Here is a 22,941-nt window from a genome sequence, read left to right as displayed (position 1 = left end):
GGGCCCCGGTAACCCTATCCCGGGCAGGGTAAACTGTTCCCTTGTTGTTGCAGACATAGACATCTTCTGAACCGGTCTTTGTCTGGACCCTCACCCAGGACCAGTTTGCCATGGGAGACCCTACCAGGGGGACAAGCCCCCGAGCAACATAGCTCCTGGGATCACTGGGACACACAAACCCCTCCACCACGATAAGGTGGCGATTCACAGAGGAGATATCACTTATTCAGTCTTCGTTTTTTTTTTTAACATGTACACATACAATTAATGTAAATAAATGAAACAATACTCCACATGAATTAGCTTCTTGTTCTTAACTGTTACTGTTTTATACAATCTTAACTTAAGCTGACAATATGTAATGATTTCCAGTGTATATATGACCATGAACTAACTTATTCATTGCAGTAGCTTGGTCTGATGATGAATTAACAGTAATACTGTGACCTTGCATTGAACATTCACAAACACTTGAGGTCAAACTTAACAAACCAGAAATTCTATGAAAAATAATGATCTACAATAATATATTAAACATAACATACCCACGATGCTACATTCAGAGCGAAGATGTATGTAGATGTCACTGAATTGACTGGACACACAGATAACACTTGAAATCTCACTCTCAACCTAACTTCCTGGTTGAGGTCACATGACACATAGTTGGGCCATCTCTTAAAGGGACAGTCACCATATACAGATACACCCACTAAAACACTCAACAACTCTCAAAGTATGCTCCCACTGTACACTGGAATATATATACAACTGACCTGTTTCCTTTGTGTGTGACAGGGGGAATCAGCGGCTCTACCAGAAGAACCTGAAACTGAGTGCTGCGGACATGTACCGCTGGAAACTTTCATCACAGGAGCCGTGCAGCATGACCTGCTCTATTGGTATGCAAACATACACAACATGCATTTAAACACTCAACACACAGAGTGTGATACTTTCTGACACCTCATCCAACTTCAAAAAAAGCAGGTTGCTTTGACTCTTGACACTTGCCAGAGTTTGTGCTGTGTAGCAACTTTATCTGCATTTGCAGTGCAGAACACTTGAGTATTCATATCTTATGGTTTGTCTCCACAGAATTTGTCATTTTCATGATCCCCATTATCTATGTAACTGGGTGTGCAATGCATTATGGTAGTGTAGTGTTTCCAGCAAATGGGGTATTGAATTACCTGCTCCTCAACTGCAAAAATTTGAAGTCTAGGCTTCTTAGGCTTCTAGGCAAATCAAGGGCAACGCCTTTGAAAACTCACAAAAATATTCAAATTATTTTTTTTTGTCTACAGTGAAGACAGTTTTAACAAATTCTGAATAATGCCAGGCCACAAAATCAAGCTCAGCTTCAATTCCTGCAAATCTGGTAACCTCAGTGCCAGCCCACATCAGCTGAGGGCTGTGCTGATACCCCTCTAGACATCCAGTTTGAAAATTTAGGGCACTGTACTTAAGAAGCTTTAGCCAGTCCACAGTTGGTGCGCATCTGCAAGCTGGTTTGCAACCCACCACCTCTCTAGCTCTTAATTTCATTGATACCTGCTCTGTTCTGTGCTATATTCTTGCTGCTGCACTGATATAAGAGACACTTTGTAAACAAGCCAGGTTGGTTTCAGTTTGAAATCCAGGACCAGACATCCTCTGCAGGGTATTCAACCAATTAGGTGCACCTCAGTGTTTGCATGGTTGCAGGAGAGGAACATCGCCTGTCAGTGATCTGGTTTGGCAATTTCTAGTTGCTCACCTATTAAGCGTCCAATGCTGGAAAGTGGCACAGCATCTTCACTGCAAAAACTGTGGACAGGCTATAGCATCTTAAATAGTATGCCAGTTGTGTAGATGTGTAGATGGCTAACAGCTAAGCCCTAAGCTTGAGATAAGCTGATCTGCAGGGATTGCTGCTGAGCTTGACTTTGTGGCCTGCCTATACTAATCCTATGGTCAATTTGTCTTTCATGTGAGAATGTGAGACTGTGCTAATATACTGAAACAATCCAATGCACTTAAAAAGAAAAGATTTTGCTGCTGCTATATTTGTATGTGTGCTGCCCTCTTTTTTCCATGTAATAAAATCTTCTGTATAAATGAGTTCACGCTGCCCACATTCCAGGAGTGTCCAAGTCCTTCGTCACATGTATTCGTTATGATGGTGTGGAGGTACACGATATGTACTGTGATGCTCTTACCAGACCAGAGCCGGTACATGACTTTTGCATTGGCAGAGAATGTCAGCCCAGGTAAGAAAAGCATAAACATTTTAATAAACAAATCATTATTCTGACTGCTTTCCTCTGATTATGGATGAATGTGGTATTTCAGATGGGAGGCGAGCAGTTGGAGCGAGTGCTCCAGGACCTGTGGAGAGGGTTTCCAGTTTCGCCAGGTTCGCTGCTGGAAGATGCTCTCACCAGGTTTGGACAGTTCAGTCTACAGTGACCTCTGCACCATGGCTGACCTGGAGAGACCTGTGGAGAGACGAGCCTGCAAGAGCCCTGCATGCGGACCACAGTGGGAGGTGGCTGAGTGGACTGAGGTGTGGTATACATACAATACTTTCTAAACTAGAAGGAGCAGCAGTTCACCACAAAACTCACATATACATAGTATTTCTCTGGCCTGCAATTCTATTTATCAGTCTTTTATGTAGATTATGATATGGTTGGTTAGTTAGACAAAAAGATAATCCCACGTGATTTTTTTTTTTTTTTAAATAACCTGGTCATGATTTCTGGAAAGAGTCTTTTTTCCAACATAACTATATAGGTGAATAACTAGCACTACAGGCCAGAGGAATGAGCTGTACTTTTGATTTGGGGGTGAACTGTCCCTTTAAAACATAAAGAGCATCTTTGTATAATTTTGTTTGTTTGTTTGTTTGTATTTGATTTTTTGTTCAAACATTCCCCATCATTCAGAAGGATTTTTTTTTGTGCAGCGCAGATGTCTCTCTTATTCTCTTGCCAAGTTTTGAGTGTAGCAGCTGTCTGCTGCAGTCTTGTGGTCAGATTGTAGTCATTGATGGATTCTCCAGAAACACTATTATATTGAGGAACCAAGATGGCGCCACTGTGTACGGGCTGCCGTCAGCTGTTCTGTGTATTGTTTGCTGTCGCTCTGTTCCTGGTAGTCATCTGCCCAGATGTCTCCGCTTTGATCACCTACGATCGGCAGACACTTCTAAACCTCCAGTTTGTTTTGGTACCAGCATATACTGTAAAGAAAAACTCAACGATTTTTCCTCCACACCTATCGGATGTACCTGAGAATTTGCGCCGGCTGCCCAGTGCTCCGGTCCCCAACAAACGCCAGAGGAGACGCGGAAAGCGTGGAGGTATCGCGGTGCGGGTCAAAACTTACCTGAGACTCCTAGGTTTGTCTGTTCATTACCCCCTGGATGGCGGTCTTTGCCGCCTCAAGGCTGTTGGGCTGCCTGTGGATTTCGGGCGTCGCTGGATCAGGCCGATTGTCCCACCTGTCATCCTGGAGACTCGGCGTCCCTCGTCCTGGCGCAGGATGCGGGATCGTGGAGGCGGCGTAAACCATGCTAACCTTCGCCTGTTGAAGCGGGCCCCGGCCTCAGCTAACAAGGATCTGGACATCCGAATGGCCCTACTAAATGCTAGATCGTTAGCCAACAAAACTTTCCTTCTCAATGACTTTTTCATCGCACAGCAGTTGGATTTTATGTTTGTGACTGAGACGTGGCTTCATGCTGGTGAGTCTGCACCTTTTTCCGAACTTTTACCCCCCGGCTGTTCTTTCTTCAGCTCCCCGCGGATCTCTGGAAAAGGTGGAGGACTTGCTTCAATATTTAAATGCAGTTTTCGCTGTCGTCAGGTCTCGGCAGACCTGTACGCCAGCTTTGAACTGCAGCTGTTGGAGATAAACTCTTCCCCCTTGGTGCTCTGCGCGGTGATTTACCGACCACCGAAGTGCACGAAGGACTTCATCGGTGACTTTGCTGACTTGCTGACGGGTCTCATACTAAAATATGACCGTATTTTAATTGTTGGCGACTTTAATATTCATGTGTGTTGTGAGAGTGGTCCGCTGGTTAAAGAATTTGCCTCGCTTATTGACTCTTTTAACTTAACACAACTCGTGTGTGGTCCCACTCATGAAAAAGGTCACACACTGGATCTGGTGTTGTCCTATGGACTTAGAGTCTGCATCACAGGGATACGTGACTGTGGTATATCGGACCATTTTCCTGTTTTATTTACAGCAGCGCTCCCCAGCTCTGGGATAAATAGAGTATCCTCTACACGTCGTGTGCGCTTGGTTAACTCTTCATGCGCTGCTGATTTTGCAGCTGCTTTTAAAAACTCTGACTTAAGCAATTTGGATTTTTGCTTGAGCCTGAATACCGAGGACTTCACTAACTCTTTTATATCTACTTGTACTGCTGTACTGGACTGTATTGCCCCTTTTACAACCAAACGCACCAAACCTTCCTCCCAGCCCTGGCTGGATGAGACAACCCGCGCTCTCAGACGTGAGTGCAGACGCGCTGAGAGAAGGTGGAAAAAGGATAAGCTCCATGTCTCCTTAGAGATCCTGCGTAACTGTTTATTGAAATACCAGAAAGCAGTAAAATATGCAAAGTCTGCTTATTTCTCTAACATTGTTTCAAGTAACAGTCACAGGCCTCATTTTCTTTTTAGTGTTTTTAATTCACTCGCTGATCCTCGCTGTAATGTAAACCAAGCCAAGGTCTGTCCTGCACTGTGCGAAAACTTTAAGAAATTTTTTGTGGAAAAAATTTCTGCCCTCAGGCCTTCATCACCTCAGGCTGAAACAGACTCATCTGCACCTCCTCCCAGCAGAGCTGTCTTTGAGCAGTTTGAGCCTGTCACACTCTCCACACTAAAGGAGGTGATTCAAAATATGAGACCTGTAAACTCTCCCACAGACTGTGTTCCCTCTCGCCTTTTTAAAGAGGCTTTTGATTCAGTGGGACCAACTATCCTCGCTCTGATTAACAGTGCGCTTGCATCTGGTTGTGTTCCAGCTGCCTTTAAACATGCAGTTGTACAGCCTCTAATCAAGAAGAAGAACCTTGACCCTGATGTTCTTTCAAATTACAGACCAATTTCTAAATTACCATTTTTATCCAAGGTTCTTGAAAAAGTTGTTTTTAAGCAACTTCAAGCATTTTTAAGTGGACATGGAATGTGGGAAAAGTTTCAGTCAGGTTTTAGAATGCGTCACAGCACAGAGACGGCTCTTTTAAGAGTTTTTAACGATCTGCTTTTAACTGTGGACTCTGGTAGTCCTGCAGTTTTAGTACTTCTAGATCTGTCAGCTGCCTTTGACACTGTGGACCACGAGATCCTTCTATCCCGCCTAGAACATGAAATTGGTATTAAAGGCACGGTTCTGACTTGGTTCAGATCTTATCTTACTGATAGAAGTTTCTCTGTCCATCTAGGAAACTGTTTTTCTACCACAGCAAAGCTTTCTTGTGGAGTGCCTCAGGGGTCCATTCTGGGCCCAATTCTTTTCTCATTGTATATGTTGCCTCTAGGGTTGATTTTTAGGAAACATAATATTTGTTTCCACTGTTTTGCTGACGACATCCAGGTGTATATGCCCATCAAACTGAACAGCAGAGATCCATGGGAACCCCTGCTGAACTGTCTAAGTGACATCAAGTCCTGGATGAGAAACAATTTTCTAAATCTTAATGAAAGCAAAACCGAGGTCATATGCTTTGGTAAATTTGACCCCTCAAGCTACTCCTCTGGCACTCCGAGTCATTTGGCTCCTCACTGTCGTGATGCTGTGAAAAATCTGGGGGTCATTTTAGATAGTAGTTTTAAAATGGAGAAGCAAGTAAGTGCTGTTACCAAAATCAGTTTTTACCAACTCAGAGTTATTGCCAAGGTAAAACCTTATCTCCCACAGCAGGACCTGGAAAAAGTTATTCATGCTTTTATTACTTCCCGCCTGGACTACTGTAATTCTCTGTACTTTGGCATAGATCAATCATCTGTGCGCCGCCTGCAGGTAGTCCAGAATGCGGCAGCTCGTCTTTTAACCGGTTTAAAAAAGCATGAACACATTACCCCAGTCCTGTCATCCCTTCACTGGCTCCCTGTCCGTTTTAGAATCGATTTTAAGATTTTATTGCTTACTTTTAAAGCCTTAAACGGACTGGCACCTTTGCATCTGTCTGAGCTGCTTCACTGTCACACCCCTGTAAGAGCTCTGAGGTCATCGAACCAGTTGCTCTTACAGAGGCCTAAAACTAGACTAAAACAGAGAGGTGATCGAGCTTTTGCAGCAGCAGCACCAAAGCTATGGAACGATCTACCTCTCCATATCCGCACAGCTCAGACGATACACACATTTAAATCTCTATTAAAAACACATTTCTTTTCCTTGGCATTTGGCTGCAGTGCTACCTCCTTTTAGATGATTGTTTTATGGTATTTTTATGGTACTTGTTTTAAACGTTTTAATTTTTAATTTTCTTATGTTATTTATTGTTCTTAATGTTTTTATTTATTTTATTTTATTATTTTATTTATTTATTTATATATTTTTATTTTTATTTAGTATAGTCCTTGGGGTTACAGATCTTGTACAGCACTTTGGTCAACGTCGTTGTTTTAAATGTGCTTTATAAATAAACTTGACTTGACTTGACTTGACTTAGGACCCTAAATGTGACACTGTTAGGTTGTTAGGGGTTATACAACACAGAGATAGAAATGTAGGGTACACACTGATTTTTTTTTTTTTTTTTTTGTCTGTGGATCAACACATTGTTTACATATTTAAACTTTATTTATCATTTTTACATATTAAAAAACACTGGCATCAATAGTTAAGTATTTCTTACACATTGTAACCCCCCCCCCAAAAAAAAAAAAAAATCTCCCATCCAGGTGGCATCCTGATAAACACACACATCACAACCAACTACAAAACACAGTATAGATACATACAAAAAAAAAAACTAACGTACCTTAACCACTATACTCATAGCACTAACATTAATCTTAGCATTAAAAGAACCAGAACAGCACTCAAGGCGAAAGATGAGCAAAGGGCAAACTTCTGATATGATGTATGAACTGTAACCAGGTTTTGTCATATTTATCCTCCAACCCACGTATTGTATATCTAAGTTTTTCTAGGCCCAATCCCAACATCCCCTCTCTAATCCAATGTATATATGCGGGGGGGTTCTTTCCCTTCCAATTCAGACGGTGGGCATGCAGTGATTCATAAACGATTGCATTTCTGTGGTAGTGGGAGAACTTCAACTCACCCCCAACTATGCCAAAGATAGCTGTTAAAGGGTTAGGCTGCAGTATTTTGCCTGATATTGCCGAAAGTGATCGGAAGACTGAAGCCCAGAAACCATACAAGGATGGACATGACCAAAACATATGTCCTAAGGAGACAGGTGAATACTGACATCTAGGACAAGTTGGAGCAACATCAGGGTACAATTTAGACAGTCTGTCATTGGAGTAATGTAATCTATGGACAACCTTAAATTGAATCAAGCTGTGTCTAATACAGAAGGAGGACGTGTGTATTCGTTGTATATTTTTCCAGGTATCTTCTGATATAGTTTCACCAACTTCTCCCTCCCATGCTGCCTTGGCTTTATCCCATGTATAAGGGCAACTATTCAGAATGAATGTGTATATTTTGGATACTGCTCCTTTATTTAACGGGTTCACATTGAGAACTGAATACATTAAGTCCCTGGAGGGTAAGGATGGATAATTTACAAAGTATTTGGAGGCAAAACTCCGAACCTGAAGATACCTGAAATAATGAGAATTTGGCACATTATGTTCCTCACACAAAAATTTAAATGACGCAAAACTGTCATCAGGAAAAAGATCTTTAAAGTAAACCAGGTATGGTAGGAAAAGGTGATGATATGTTACTGGCAAGAAACTACATATACTTGTCAGATTAAAATGTTTTCTGAACTGGTTCCAGATCATAATTGAGTTCCAGACCACCAAATTCAAACTCATTACAGGTATTTTAATGTTTAATGAAAGAGGGGCAGTTAGGATTGAAATAGGGGAAACTTGGAGTGTAGCTCTCAATTCCATATCGGTCCAAACTGGACCCTTCTTGTCAGCAAACATAACGATCCAATATGTTAATTTAGTAATATTGGCTGCCCAATAATAAAACAGAAAATTAGGTAATCCCAAACCGCCCTCAAATTTAACTCTCTCCAGACTTGCCTTCTTTATACATGCCTGTTTTCTACTCCATATAAACGAAGATATGAAATGGTCCAGCTGAGCAAAATAGGATTTTGGGAGAGAAATGGGAATCATTTGAAATAAATAAAGAAACCTGGGCAGTATAATCATCTTTATTGTATTAATTCATCCTGCCAAGGAAAGTGGTAGTTTTGCCCATCTATCCAAATCCATTTTAGTGCGGTCTAAAATAGATCTGTAGTTATACTGAAAAATAGCCTTAGTTGAGCCTGTTATTTCTATTCCCAAGTAAGTAAATTTGTCATTTTCGACTTTAAAAGGCAAATAATCATAAGTGATCGTTCTAGCCAGATTATTCAACAGAAATTGCGGGGATTTTGATAAATTCACTTTATATCCTGATATGCAACAAAATTTTTGCAACAGGCAGAGAAAATGAGGCATGCTCTGTACTGGGTCTGATATTTGTAAGAGCAGGTCATCAGCATAGAGCAAAATTTTATGGTTTATTTCCCCCCCTACATATACCCCTGATCCTGTCATCTGATCTAATGGCAATTGCTAGAGGTTCAATTGCAATGTTGAACAAGAAGGGCGACAGGCAACAACCTTGCCTTGTACCTCTGTGAAGCGAAAAATATTTAGAAATTGGACCATTCGTTCTAACTGCTGCCATTGGCATTGAGTATAAAACTTTGATCCACCTACAAAAAGTGGGCCATAGTCCAAATTTTTCTAAGACTGTAAAGAGATAGGTTCATTCAGTTCTATCAAATGCTTTTTCAGCGTCAAGACTTAGGATGATTTCAGGATATACTGTTGAATGTGGGGAGAGTATCACATTAAATAGCCTTCTCAGATTAAAAAATGATTGCCGACTGGGAATAAAATGTGTTTGGTCCTCATTAATAATGGTGGGAATAATTGGGTCTAGTCGTTGTGCAAGGGTCTTAGTTAAAAATTTATAGTCACAGCACAGGAGACTGACTGGCCTGTATTAACTACACTGTACAGGGTCCTTACCTTTTTTTAGCAATACTGAAATTGTAGCCTGAGTAAGCATTTGCGGTAATTTACCGTTTGCCAGTGATCAGGGTTATAATAGTTTTGGATTTTACATTATCGTTTAGTTTCAGTTAGTTTTTACTTTTGTTTCTCTAATGCAGTTAGTTTTAATTTTAATTTAATTTTATTAATTTTAGTGACCTCCGACTGGCGTAACACGGGTGTCATTACTGCTGACGTGAATAACAATCTTACCAAATCTATGATTAGCCTTAGCCAGTAGTTTCAAATTTCCATGAATGTCGCCTGCTCTGGCCCCTGGAAGACATTTGACTATGGTCGCTGGTGTCTCTAGCTTCACGTTTCTCAAAACAGAGTCACCAATAACCAGAGTTTGTTCCTCGGCGGGTGTGTCGACGAGTGGAGAAAAACGGTTAGAGACGTGAACAGGTTGGTGGTGTACCCGGGGCTTCTGCTTAGGACTACGCTTCCTCCTCACAGTCACCCAGCTGGCCTGTTTTCCCTGCTGCTCGGGATCTGCTGGGGGGGAGCTAACGGCGGCTAAGCTACCATGGTCCGCACCCGCTACAGGGGCCTGGCTAGATGCAGGATTTTCCAGGGTGCGGAGCCGAGTCTCCAATTCAGAAAGCCTGGCCTCCAGAGCTACAAACAGACTGTGATGATCAGATGTTATTGTAACTGATACAATTTCATATCGTGCCACAAGGTGGTAGTATCTATTCCTAGAGACTGAGGTTGATAGCCTTGCCTGGGATTTTCCTCTCCAACGTGCGTTCACTTAGGAACAAAATGGACGAACTGACACTGATGAGGAGCATGAATAGAGACTTTTCCATATCCTGTGTGTTATGCTTCACGGAGTCGTGGCTGTGTGAGGAGATACCGGACTGTGCGCTCCAATTGGAGGGATTTCATCTCCTCCGTGCAGACCGGCAAGCTGCGCTTTCCGGCAAGGTTACAGGTGGAGGAGTCTGCTTCTACATCAACAGTGGCTGGTGTACAGATGTGACAGTGATTGCTAAGTACTGCTGTCCCTCGCTGGAATATCTTTTCATTCACTGTAAACTGTTCTACTCTCCGCGGGAGTTCACTTCATTCATACTGGCTGCTGTTTACATCCCGCCGGATGTGGACGTGCACGAGGCCCAGTGCGCGCTCACAGAGCAGATTCTGTGCATGGAGCGGACATACCCGGACTCTCTTATCATCGTACTTGGGGACTTTAATAAAGCCAGCCTGAGTCAGGAACTTCTCAAATATAAACAATATATCACATGTCCGACCAGAAAGAAGACATTAGACCACTGCTACAGCACGATAAGTGGGGCTTATCACACAGTGCCCCGCGCTGCACTCGGCCTCTCTGACCACGACATGATCCACCTGATCCCCGCGTACAGACAGAGGCTGAAGCTCTCAAATCCTGTGGTGAGGACAACAAAGCAGTGGACCAGTGAGGCTGTGGAGGAGCTCCGCACATGCTTCAAAACTACAGACTGGGACTCAATGAGGGCTGCCTGTGACAGTTTGGATGATTACACGGACACTGTAACCTCGCATATCCACTTCTGCGAGGATAGCATTGTGCCATCACGCACCAGGGTGAGTTATAACAGTAACAAACCCTGGTTTACTCCCAAACTGAAGCAGCTGTGGATAGAGAAGAGGGCGGCTTTTAAAAGTGGGGACAAAGACTGCTACAAAGAGGCCAAGTACAGGTTTAGCAAGGAAGTGGCCACTGCTAGATCACATCACTCTGAGAGTATACAGCAGCAGATCTCAGAGAACGATGTGGCCTCTGTATGGAAAAGCTTTAGGCAGATTACCAACTACAAGCCTAAAACCCCCCACTCCACAGACGACCTACAAACTGCAAATAGACTGAACGAGTTCTATTGTCGTTTTGATGGTCAGTTCAGCAGCCTTCACACCTCCACCAGTCCCAACTACAATACAACCAGCACGAATATTCACCCCCCAACCTCCCCCACTCCCCACACCTCAGAGAAGCCCACATCATCAAGGACTTCTACCCCAGAGTCCCCCTCCTCCCCCCACACCTCAGTGGAGCCCACAACAGCATCACCAAGGACTTCCACCCCACAGCCCCCGTCCTCCCCCACCCCCACAGTCTTTTGTATTCAGGAAGACCATGTGCTAAAGCAGTTCAGGAGTGTCAAAGCTCGCAAAGCTCCAGGGCCAGATGGTGTCTCACCTGCCACACTGAGACACTGTGCTAACGAGCTTGCCCCATTGTTCACGAACATCTTCAACTCCTCACTGGAGGCTTGCCACGTGCCTGTCTGCTTTAAAACCGCTACCATTGTTCCTGTCCCCAAGAAGCCAAGGATCACTGGACTAAATGACTACAGACCTGTGGCACTGACTTCTGTGGTCATGAAGTCATTTGAGCGTCTGGTGCTGTCCCACCTCAAGTCCCTCACAGCCCCCCTTCTGGACCCCCTGCAGTTTGCCTACAGAGCCAACAGATCTGTGGAATGTCTCCTCTCTCCTCTGCTTTTCTCCCTGTACCCCAACTGCTGCACCTCTGACCACCAGTCTGTCAAGCTTATTACGTTTGCAGATGACACGACTCTCATTGGACTCATCTCAGACGGGGACGAGTCGGCCTACAGGATGGAGGTCAAACGTCTGGTTTCCTGGTGCAGCCACAATAACCTGGTGCTGAACGCCCAGAAGACAGTGGAGATTATAGTGGACTTTAGGAAGCACACAGCCCCTCTACCCTCCATCATCCTGACTGACACCCCCATCACCACAGTGGACTCATTTCGCTTCCTGGGAACTACCATCACCCAGGACCCCAAGTGGGAGCCCACCATCACCTCTGTCGTCAAAAAGGCCCAGCAGAGGATGTACTTCCTGCGGCAATTGAAGAAATTCAACTTGCCAACAAGGACCATGGTGCAGTTCTATACTGCCATCATTGAGTCCATCCTTACCTCCTCCATCACTGTGTGGTACGCTGGAGCCACCACTAGGGACAAACAGAGACTACAGCGCGTTGTGCACTCTGCTGAGAAGGTGATTGGCTGTAACCTCCCATCTCTCCAGGACCTGTACACCTCCAGGACACTGGGGCGTGCAGGTCGGATCACAGCCGACCACTCTCACCCTGGGCACAGACTTTTTGACCCTCTCCCCTCAGGCAGGAGGCTACGGTCCATTCGGACCAGAACCTCCCGCCATAAGAACAGTTTCTTCCCCTCTGCTGTTGGACTCATGAACAATTACCCTAAGACTGTTACCACCACCCTCCACAAACGTCGATGACCCTATGTCTATGCACCTGTCTGTCTGCACTGATGTACATATTACTGGACTATAGTTTACATTCTTTTATCTTTTAATTATTCTCTGCACTGTATATTTTGTAATATTGTGTTATAGTTATAGTTCTAATACCTCTATATATTTGTAATTTGTATATTTGTAACATTGTCTTATAGTTTTTATATTTATTGTTTTTTATGTAAGCATGAAGTACCGCAGCAATTTCCTAATGCTGTGAACCTGTTCACCCATACGGCAATAAAACCTTCTGATTCTGATGCTGATTCTGATTCTGATGCTAAAGGAGGCCGAGGAGTAACTAAACATGTGACACCCAGAGCAGGAAAGTGTAGGAGGGACAGGAGAAGAAGATATAATTCTGCATAACTCTCACAAGCCTTGCTTATTATGTAATATTAATAATCTTTTAAATGCCCCTTAGTATACGGGCATTGAGCCGTCACCTGAGGCATGTGAGAAATTTCGCAATTTTTTTGTGGATAAAGTGGACAGTGTTAGGGCTCATATATTGTTCTCAGCTTCTGCCCCTTCAGTTTCTATCTATCATTCTACTGCTTTGTACCAGTTTGAGCCTGTTACTCTATCTTCATTTTATGAGACTATTGGTCATCTAAAGCCCTCAGGTTCTCCAACTGACAGTATCCCACCTCGACTTTTTAAAGAGGTTATTTCTGTCTTAGGCCCACTTGTTCTGGCTCTTATAAATAGTAGCCTGTCTACTGGCGTGGTTCCTAGATCTTTTAAACAGACATTAGTTCAACCACTGATCAAAAAACCTGGCCTAGATCCCTCTATTTTATCCAATTTCAGGCCCATTTCTAAGCTTCCTTTTCTGTCTAAAATCTTAGAGAAAGTTGTCTATAACCAATTAAAAGCCTTACTCTGAAAATAATATCCTTGAGGTCTTTCAATCTGACTATAAAACTTTTCATAGTACTGAATCTTTTTAATGATATCCTTGTGGCTACAGATGCAGGAGACCATGTGATCTTAATTCTCTTAGATTTGACTGTTGCCTTCGACAGGGTGGATCATGGTGCTTTAATTTCTCGTTTAGAGCATTATGTAGGTTTCAAAGGCAGTGTCTTCGGTTTTATTTGGCCAATAGGTCTTTCTGTGTTAACCTAGATGAGTTTAGATCATCCCCTGCTCCTTTATCGTGTGGGGTGCTCAGGGTTCGATACTTGGACCTCTGTTGTTTTCTTTATATTTACACCCCCTTGGATCTATTCTTAGGAAGCATAAAATTGCTTTTCATTGCTATGCGGATGATACAAAGATCTATATGCCCCTAAATCGTAAAGAAGTCAACTCTGTACAGATTTTAATGAAGTGTCTTGATGAAATTAAAACTTGGATGGCTCTGAATTTCTTGAATTTTAATGAAAGAAAGAAAGAAGTGATTGTTTTTGGCCCTGGTATCACTGGCGGATCTCCTCGTGTGGACATGGGTCCATTATTGCAACATGTAAAGCCTTCTGTCACAAACCTAGCTTTTATAATGGATGAAAGTTTTAAGTTGGACAGGCAAATCAGTGCAGTAGTGAGATCGAGTTTCTTTCACTTGAGGCAACTGGCGAAGATTAGGAACATTTTATCGGTAGATTATTTTAAACTAGTAATCCATGCCTTTGTCACAACTCGGCTGGATTATTCTAATTCTTCATACGTACATCTTGTCAGCCAGACCTCTGTCTCATCTTCATCTGGTTCAGAATGCTGCTGCGCAGCTCTTGACGAGATCACGGAAGAGAGAACTATTGCTCCTATTTTATCCTCTCTGCACCGGTTACCCGTCCATTTTAGAGTTCATTTTAAAATTCTTCTATTTGTTTTTAAGTCTTTAAATGGCCTTGCCCCTCCTATCTTTCTGAGCTGCTTACACTGTCCTTCCCCAGCTCTCACATCAGCTCATCAACTGTACCTGGATGTGCCTAGGACTCAGAGGAAGCTCAGAGGGGATAGAGCTTTGCTGTGGCAACTCCCAAACTCTGGAACTCTTTACCACCGTACATTAAACAGGCTTCTTCTCTGGCCATTTTTAAATCTGCTCTTAAGACTCACCTTTTTTGCTTGGCATTTGATTCTGTATGAGCTGCTGTTACTTTTAGTTATTATTTATTGTTTTATTTTATTATTATTATGACTGTATTTTTATTGATGTTGTTATATTAAGTGTTAATTTTTTTAAATTGATTGTATTTTCTAGCACTGGTGTGTTTTAAATTTTAATTTGCTGGTGTGCTTCTTTGGTTGCTTTATAAATAAACTTGGCTTGGCTTGGCTAGTGATCGTTCAGTGACTAAAAATGACCTGCAATAGAAATGTATTTAGGAGGATGCTTGTGAATACAAATCATTACAACATTAAGCATGCAGCCCCAAGACAATGTCGGGGCATACTCCTAATGAGATCTGGGGGATTTCCTCCCAGATCTGGATCAGGGCATCTCTGAGCTCCTGGACAGTCTGAGGTGCAACCTGGCAACGTTGGATGGACTGAAACATAATGTCCCAGAGGTGTTCTGTTGAGTTTAGGTTAGGCGAGTGCGGGGGCCAGTCAGTGGTATCAATTCCTTCATCCTCCAGGAACTGTCTGCATACTCTTGCCAGATTAGGTCGGGCATTGTCAACACCAGGAGTAACCCAGGACCCACTGCACCAGCTTAGGGTCTAACAGTGGTTCCAAGAATTTCATCCTGATACCTGATGGCAGTCAGAGAGCTGTGGCCTAGCCTTTAGAGGTCTGTGTGTCCCTCCATGGATATGCCTCCCCAAACCATCACTGACCCACCACCAAATCGGTCATGCTGAATGATATTACGGGCAGCATGACATTCTCCACAGCTTCTTCAGACCCTTTCACGTCTGTCACATGTACTCAACGTGAACCTGCTGTCATCTGTGAAAAGCACAGGGTACCAGTGGTGGACCTGCCAATTCTGCTATTCTATAGGAAATGCCAGTGAGGCTCCATGGTGCGGGGCAGTTGCCACAGGGCCCATTAGAAGATGTTGGGTCTTCAGGTCACCCTCATTAAGTCTGTTTCTGGTTGTTTGGTCAAAGACATTCACACCAGTGGCTGCTAGAGGTCATTTTGTAGGTTTCTGGTAGTGCTCATCCTGTTCCTCCTTGCACAAAGGAGCAGATACCGGTCCTGCTGATGGGTTAAGGACCGTCTACGGCCCTGTCCAGCTCTCCTAGAGTAACTACCTGTCTCTTGGAATCTCCTCCATGCTCTGAGACTATGCTGGGAGACACAGCAAACCTCCTGGCAATGGCACACATTGATCCTCCATCCTGGAGTAGTTGGACTACCTGTGCAACCTCTGTAGGGTCCAGGTATGGCCTCATGTTATCAGTAGCAATGCTGATCCTAGCCAAATGCAGAACTATTGAAAAAACAGTCAGAAAAGATGAGGAGTGTCCTCCCCCCATAAAACCATTCCTGTTTTGGGGGTTGTCTCAGTGCACCTGTCGTTAATTTCATGAATGCCAAAGCAGCTGAAACTGATTGACACCCCCCTTTGCTACTTACCTGACCACATCAGTATCCCAGAAGTTTCAATGACTGAACGCTGATTAAAAAGTGTTCCTTTAATTTTTTTGAGCAGTGTGTATTAGTTAGTCTGCATTCCTGCTGATTCAGAGATGAGATTTTTTTGTCTTTTCAAGATAATTTTGGTTTCCTTCAATGCAAAACAATGAAATAAATAATATTGACAGTACACTACTACTGCACTATTATTGCACATTGTAAATTACTCTATTATTCAATTCTGTATAGTGTGAATTACTTATTTTTATTCTCCTTATTTATATATTTTTACTACTTATTATTGGTTGCAGGTACAAAATACATTTCACTGTGCACTGTGCTGTGTATAACTGTGCATGTGACAAATAAACCTTATCTTATCTCATCTTACTTTACATCTTGTCTTTTATAAGAATATCTAATGTATTTCTAGCAACCAACCTGCTGCACCTTTATGCTGTTTCACAACACCCATATTAATCTTTTGATGTGCCTCTCCTCAATGCAGTGTCCTGCTAAATGTGGCCGCAAAGCTCAGGTGACCCGTGATGTCCGCTGCTCTGATGAGACCAGACCATGTGACCCATTGACCAAGCCGCCGAATGTCAAAAACTGCACTGGTCCTCCCTGCGAGCGCCAGTGGACTGTGTCCGAGTGGGGGCCTGTGAGTATCTGTACTCTACATTCGTGATTCTCAAATCCAGGCCTCGTGGCCCAGTGTCCTGCAGGTTTTAGATGTGTCCCTGATCCAACACACCTGAATCAAATGGCTGAATTACCTTCTCAGTATGCAGTCAGGTTCTCCAGAGTGACTTCTATGTTTGACTCAGGTGTGTTGAAGCAGAGACACATCTAAAACCTGCAGGTCACTGGCTCTCGAGGCCTGGAGTTGAGAACCACTGCTCTACATAAACCTGCATGTCAGCGAACATGAGTGATGATAACTTAAAATATTACTATATCTACATATTTTATCCCCAGTCTCAGCAGGGCTGGAATCTCAGACAGTGAAGAAATGACGCTTAATTTATGGTTTAATGTTACAATCTGTGTCTGAGTTAAACGATTTATTTCTTTTATTTTAAATTATATTTCCTGTGTCTAACATTCCTCCATCATTTTCAGGGTTGTTGGAAAAACAGCTCATCTATCCCAGCTGTCTTTTAAGTGCCACAATGTGAATTTATGGGTTTTTATTACTTTACGGACACAAGGTGTAGTTGTTGATATTCCATTCAAAATGAAAGTCTGGAAACTCACAGGTCTAATTTACGACCCCTGTCTCCAACTTGGAAGAACACAGTAGACTAAAGAGCTGTCACTTTGACTCTCAAAAGTACAATTCACTGTGCAAGGCCAAAAAAAAAAAAGTTTTTATAAATTTGTTATAAACTGTGAAAACATGTAACTTTTCTTTTCTGATGTGTTCAAAGTTTATTCTGTACAGATGTACTGGGAGGAAATTTGTTTAATATTATGTCTGTCTCATAAATATAAACAACGTGGATAAAACCACACTACTAAAAAACTAGCTTATTATTTATTTGTATTATTTCATTTTACTTTAAAAATGGCAGCACAGTGGTTAGCACTGTTGCCTCACAGCAGTGCTTTTCAATTATTTTCGGTTATGCCCCCCCTAGGAAGAAGAAAACCTTTTGCGCCCCCCCCACTTCCCGGCGTGACTATAAATAGTCGCGGCAGAGGCAACAAAAAAAACCATGCACCATAGAGCTATTACTTACTGCGCACACTCTGACAATGAGAGCGCCACTGCCACCTACTGCTGTGGATGTGCAATTTCAATTTATTCTAGTACGGCAAAAAAAAGCATGTTCCCCGGGGTCAGACGTGCCGCCCCTGGTAGCGCACCGCGCCCCCCCATTTGAGAAGCACTGCCTCACAGCAAGAAGGATCTAGGTTCAAATCCACCTTGGCTGGGGCCTTTCTGTGTGGAGTTTGCATGTTCTCCCCGTGTTTCTGTGGGTTTCCTCACACAGTCCAAAGAATTGCAGTTAGTGTTGTTAATTGGTGATTCTGAATTGCCCATAGGTGTGAATGGTTGTCTGTCTCTCTGTGTTAGCCCTGCAATGGTCTGACGACCTGTACAGGGTGTACCCTGCCTCTCATCCTGTGACAGCTCCAGCCCCCCCACGACCCTGAAAAGGATAGGTAGAAGAAAATGGATGGATGGATCTTTAAAAAATTGTATAAGTTATATATATTTATATATAACAGATCCTGATGATCTTTTGCACTTTGCAAAGCTACCTAGCAGAATGGGCTAGACCCTTTAGTGAGCGCCTTGTCTAAAGGTTTAATAGCAACACTAACCACAGATGCTTTTTGTTCAAAAATACAGTGACTACAGTACAGGTTTTGTTGTCAGGTTGCTGATGAACTAAATATTAAACTCTTGTAACATGTTATTTAAAATCTCAAATCTGCCTAAACACTGAGTTATTTGCTGCTTTTTTCTTTTCCAAGATGTTAGGTGACCTGATATGACTTCATGCTGTCTGCGACAAAACTTGGCTGCAGATAACTGTGACGACAGCTGAACTTGTTCCTCTTGATCATGACTCATTGGGCATGACCTTTGTTTGTTGCAGTGCTCGGGGTCATGCGGCCAGGGGAAGATGGTGCGTCATGTGTACTGTAAGGCTCCGGAGGGTCGTGTAGTTCCCGAGAACCAGTGCTCAGCAGAGAACAAGCCCCTAGCCATTCACCCCTGTGGGGAGAGAGACTGTGCTCCACACTGGCTGAGCCAAGACTGGGAGAGGGTGAGGTCTCAGTATACACTGTCTGAATTAAGATGTTACTGCTTGCAGACGTGAAATGCATTTTAAGGTATTAAAAAGAACAAAGGTGGGGGTATAGCTCAGTGGGAGAGTGTTTGACTACAGCTCAGGAGGTCTCCTGTTCTAGTCTGGATGCCTCCTGCAGTAGTGTGTTATAAATATAGGAATGGATATTCTGAACCTGCCACCCCTACAATAAGTTTGGGTTTTGGCCCCCGCTGGGAAACGTTATTTACAAGGAGTCTTATATTCCAATTCAGACTCCCTTGATTCTCATCACGTCTTATAGCTCACCATCTCAGCGGTGAGGTTTAGACTTTGGGATTCAGGCAAAGTGTCCTGTCTAACATCTTAATTGCATTTTTTCTTACATCATGTGGATGGCTGAGTATGTGTGTGTGTGTGTGTGTGCGTGTGTGTGTGTGTGTGTGCATGTGCTTGTGCGTCATTTACCATCAGAAGAAAAGGCAGCTGGACTCACAATATGAATCAGTCTGGGCAAAGTTCTCTGTTTCCTGCCATTCAGGTGGACATGAACCGACCAATAATACTGTTACAGACCACATATGCCCCCATACAGGGTAATGAGGGCTTTTACAGAGTTACATAAGGTAATCATAAAGAAAACAGCAAATATCAGGACTTGGGATATTTGCATCCCCTCTCACAGTCAGTCTGAACATGAGGCTTGTCCAAAGACTGTGTGATGACATTTTACTCTGCTCTGAAAGCCAGCCTGGTCTTGTCAGTGGACACTAACCACAGCCAATGAACTGTTACAAGCACAGAGGTTCGGACAATAATGCAATCAGACGCTGGGAGTATTGCTCAGTTTTAGAGCATTTGATATTTCATAGAGTGGTGACAATTCACAAGTATAGTGAAAATTATAACACAAAAATAAATTAATTAATTAAGGATATGAGATATTTTGACAGTTGCTAACTGCTTTGTGAAGAAACTTTAAATGCAGAATGTCCCTTCAGTTGTCTTTAATGTTAACAGTACTACAAAGATAATTTTTTGTTTGTTTTTTTCTGTAGTGCAACACAACCTGCGGTCGTGGTGTGAAGCGAAGGATTGTCCTATGTGTCGGCATCAGTGGAGGAAAGTTTCAGATCTTTGATGAGGAAGTGTGTGGAGGCAGTGAGAAGCCTGAAGAAGAGAACACATGCTTTGAGAGGCCGTGCTTCAAATGGTACACCACCCCATGGTCTGAGGTGAGCTTCACATAAAATTGTTTTAGCATGAAATAAGCTCTCAAAAACTCTGAAAAGTGTCTTCTTTGTGAGGTAGTCAGCATAAATTCAGGTAATATATAGTTAGTTAAGGCCCTGTTTACACGACACCATTTCAAAATGAAAACGGTGTCGTTTTGATGCGTTTCAGCTTCCCGTTTCAGAAACACACCGGCCTGTGTTGTTGTGTAAATGCTTGAAACCAGGGTGATTTGAAAATGGGTGACTGGCACATGCGCACTATGGTTGCGATGGCAACAGTTTTCCTTGCATGCGCAAATTGATAAACAGTACTCCCGGATTCACGAGCGCTTCTTGTGCTTTTTTTGTGTTTTTACCGTTTTGTAATTCAGCGTTGTGTGCAGCAGCAATCCAGCCTCATCGTCAGTCCACACAAAACCTCACATTGGCCATTTTGTAAATAACAAACAATTTACCGTGCTTCCTACTGTGTTCCTCCACGCATGTGCGTCTTGCGTAAACAAGCTTTGCAAATAAAAAAACTAATGCCAACTTGTGGCCTGGCATGGGAACTACATAGTTTTCATCGTTTCACGCGTCACCGTGTAAACGCAGATTGTTTCTGAAACGCTACCGTGTAAACGGAAGGCTGAAACGCATCAAAACAAACAGTGTCGTGTAAACGGGGCCTAAATCAATTTTCTGAAGTTCAGACCTTCTTAACAGACCTTCTTAACAACAGTGTTTCTGCCTTTATGTGTCCTCAGTGCACTAAGACGTGTGGGGTGGGTGTGAGGATGAGGGACGTGAAGTGCTACCAGGGCAGGGAGCTGGTCCGAGGTTGTGACCCCCTCACCAAACCGGTGGCCAAACAGACCTGCACTCTGCAGCCCTGCCCCACTGAGCCTCCAGGTAACAATGAAGGAAACCTGTGGTTTTCCTCTAGAAGCTTCAACAAACACACTGAAGGTTTTTCTTTCACAGTGCTGCTGTATGTGTGTTTGCATTCAGCATTATGTTGCTCATGTTTGTCAGTTTAGACAGATGAAAGATTGCTGGAAGAAAGATAACTCAGTGTAGAATATGATCCCCACTGTTATGAACTTGCTTCCATGACTAAGTTTGAGTCTGTGTCCCAGATGAGAGCTGTCAGGATCGGCCCTCCACCAACTGTTTGCTGGCTCTTAAGGTCAACCTGTGCAGCCACTGGTACTACAGCAAGGCCTGCTGCCACTCCTGCCGTGCTGTCCGACCTCCAGCCTCCTAGTCAAGGACACCGCAGCCCCTCTCCACCCCTCCAGCAAGAGGAAATACATTCACCTGTGCAGCAGATACTGTGAATAATGAGAGGAAGCTAAAAGTCAGTCTGCCAGTTTTTTAAGAAGAGAAACTTCCTCAGATAACTTGGGATTAGATGGGTCAGTTGGATAATTGAAATAATCTCAAATGAAATTCTGTCAGTTATGTTGATGCTACAACATCAACTGCAATGTTCTCACATAAAAATTAGACAAAAGAAATGTATATGGGAGGCATTTTGAAATTGAGGATAAGTAAATGTCAGTTTTTCCTACTTAACTGCTACACAAATCTTTTTAGTTGCTTCTTGTTTTGAGAGGATTTCTGACACAATAGACTTTTAAATATTAAAATAGGCCCATTATGCTCATTTCCAGTTCTATGTTTTATTCTTGGATTCTACTAGAATAGCTTTGCATGATTCATATTTCACAATAATCTTTATTTATCTTATAACAGGCCTTGAGGCAGCCCCTCACCAACAACAGGTATGAATAGCAGATGGGTGGGGCTCCTCTGCTCACAGCTCAGTGTTGTGTGTGTATCCACATTCACTGACATCATACAGAGGCAGAAGTAGAAAAAAAGCCTCTTAAACTGAGCATTTAGTCAGAAGCCTGAGCTTTTAGTTCACAGAAATTAGTTATGCATATGCTATACCTTATTTGAAATTTAAATGGATGGATGAACCTGTGTATCACCATTGTAACTATATATATATATATATATATATATATATATATATATATATATATTAGGGGTGGGACTCGATTAAAAAAATTAATCGAATTAATTACAAGTTTTGTAATTAATTAATCGAAATTGATCGCATTTTAATCGCATTTCAATATTTGACATGAGAAATATTAATTTAAGTTTAGTTGATGAATGAATCAATATACATAAGCTTAAACTTCAAAATTTTGTTCATTTTCCCACCAGTCTGCTACACAGACCAACGAAGGGTGGAAGTGCTCCTGTGATAAACTCCTGAAATTAAAGTTAAGCATCATAACTGGATAGTTTTATTCAACATTAATGTCTCACTTGTTATAGTTGGAAATTAATCTTTCTCTCAGCTGTATTCCTTGATGTTGAAATGTGTTATGCTTGTTTTAACAGCTTATTTTGAATTAAAGACTTAAAATTAAACCACAAAAAGGAGAAAAAGTTCGTTCTCCGTTTAACAGCTGTTTTTACACAGCTGTGCTTCGCACTCACGGTTGCTAGGCGACATGAGCTACGCAGAGGTGACGGCAGCTGATATGAAGGCTAGCTGCTCACTTCCGGCCTTTGTGGTGTTCGTGGGCTGCGAAAGACGTGGGCCGGGTCCTTCGCAGGATGTGGCCCCTAATTTGGACATTGTGCGTCGATATAATCTGTACCCCGGGAACTCGCGCACTGAGAAACGTTCCACGGTGCAAAGTGCGATTAAAATGCGTTAAAATTTTTAACGCGTTAATTTCCCCGTAATTAATTAATCGAAATTAACGCGTTAAAGTCCCAGCCCTAATATATATATATGTAAAATAAGAAAAATAT

General features: G+C 42.7%; 1 protein-coding gene across 1 annotated transcript in view; it reads left to right on the top strand.

Annotated features, from left to right (window-relative positions):
- The window catches only part of LOC115777726 (ADAMTS-like protein 2), a 66,549-nt gene extending 45,182 nt beyond the window's left edge, over nt 1-21,367 (top strand). The window contains 8 exon segments of the mRNA XM_030725689.1: nt 799-902; nt 2,126-2,252; nt 2,335-2,548; nt 16,609-16,764; nt 18,713-18,883; nt 19,945-20,121; nt 20,868-21,012; nt 21,240-21,367. Of these exon segments, the coding sequence (XP_030581549.1) occupies nt 799-902; nt 2,126-2,252; nt 2,335-2,548; nt 16,609-16,764; nt 18,713-18,883; nt 19,945-20,121; nt 20,868-21,012; nt 21,240-21,367 (1,222 nt within the window).
- The last annotated feature ends 1,574 nt before the right edge of the window (nt 21,368-22,941 follow it).

Source organism: Archocentrus centrarchus, unplaced genomic scaffold (genome assembly GCF_007364275.1).
Source record: "Archocentrus centrarchus isolate MPI-CPG fArcCen1 unplaced genomic scaffold, fArcCen1 scaffold_68_ctg1, whole genome shotgun sequence".
Taxonomy (NCBI): Eukaryota; Metazoa; Chordata; class Actinopteri; order Cichliformes; family Cichlidae; genus Archocentrus; species Archocentrus centrarchus.
The sequence above is the reverse complement of the archived record's forward strand: the minus strand, read 5'-3'. Positions and strand labels throughout refer to the sequence as shown.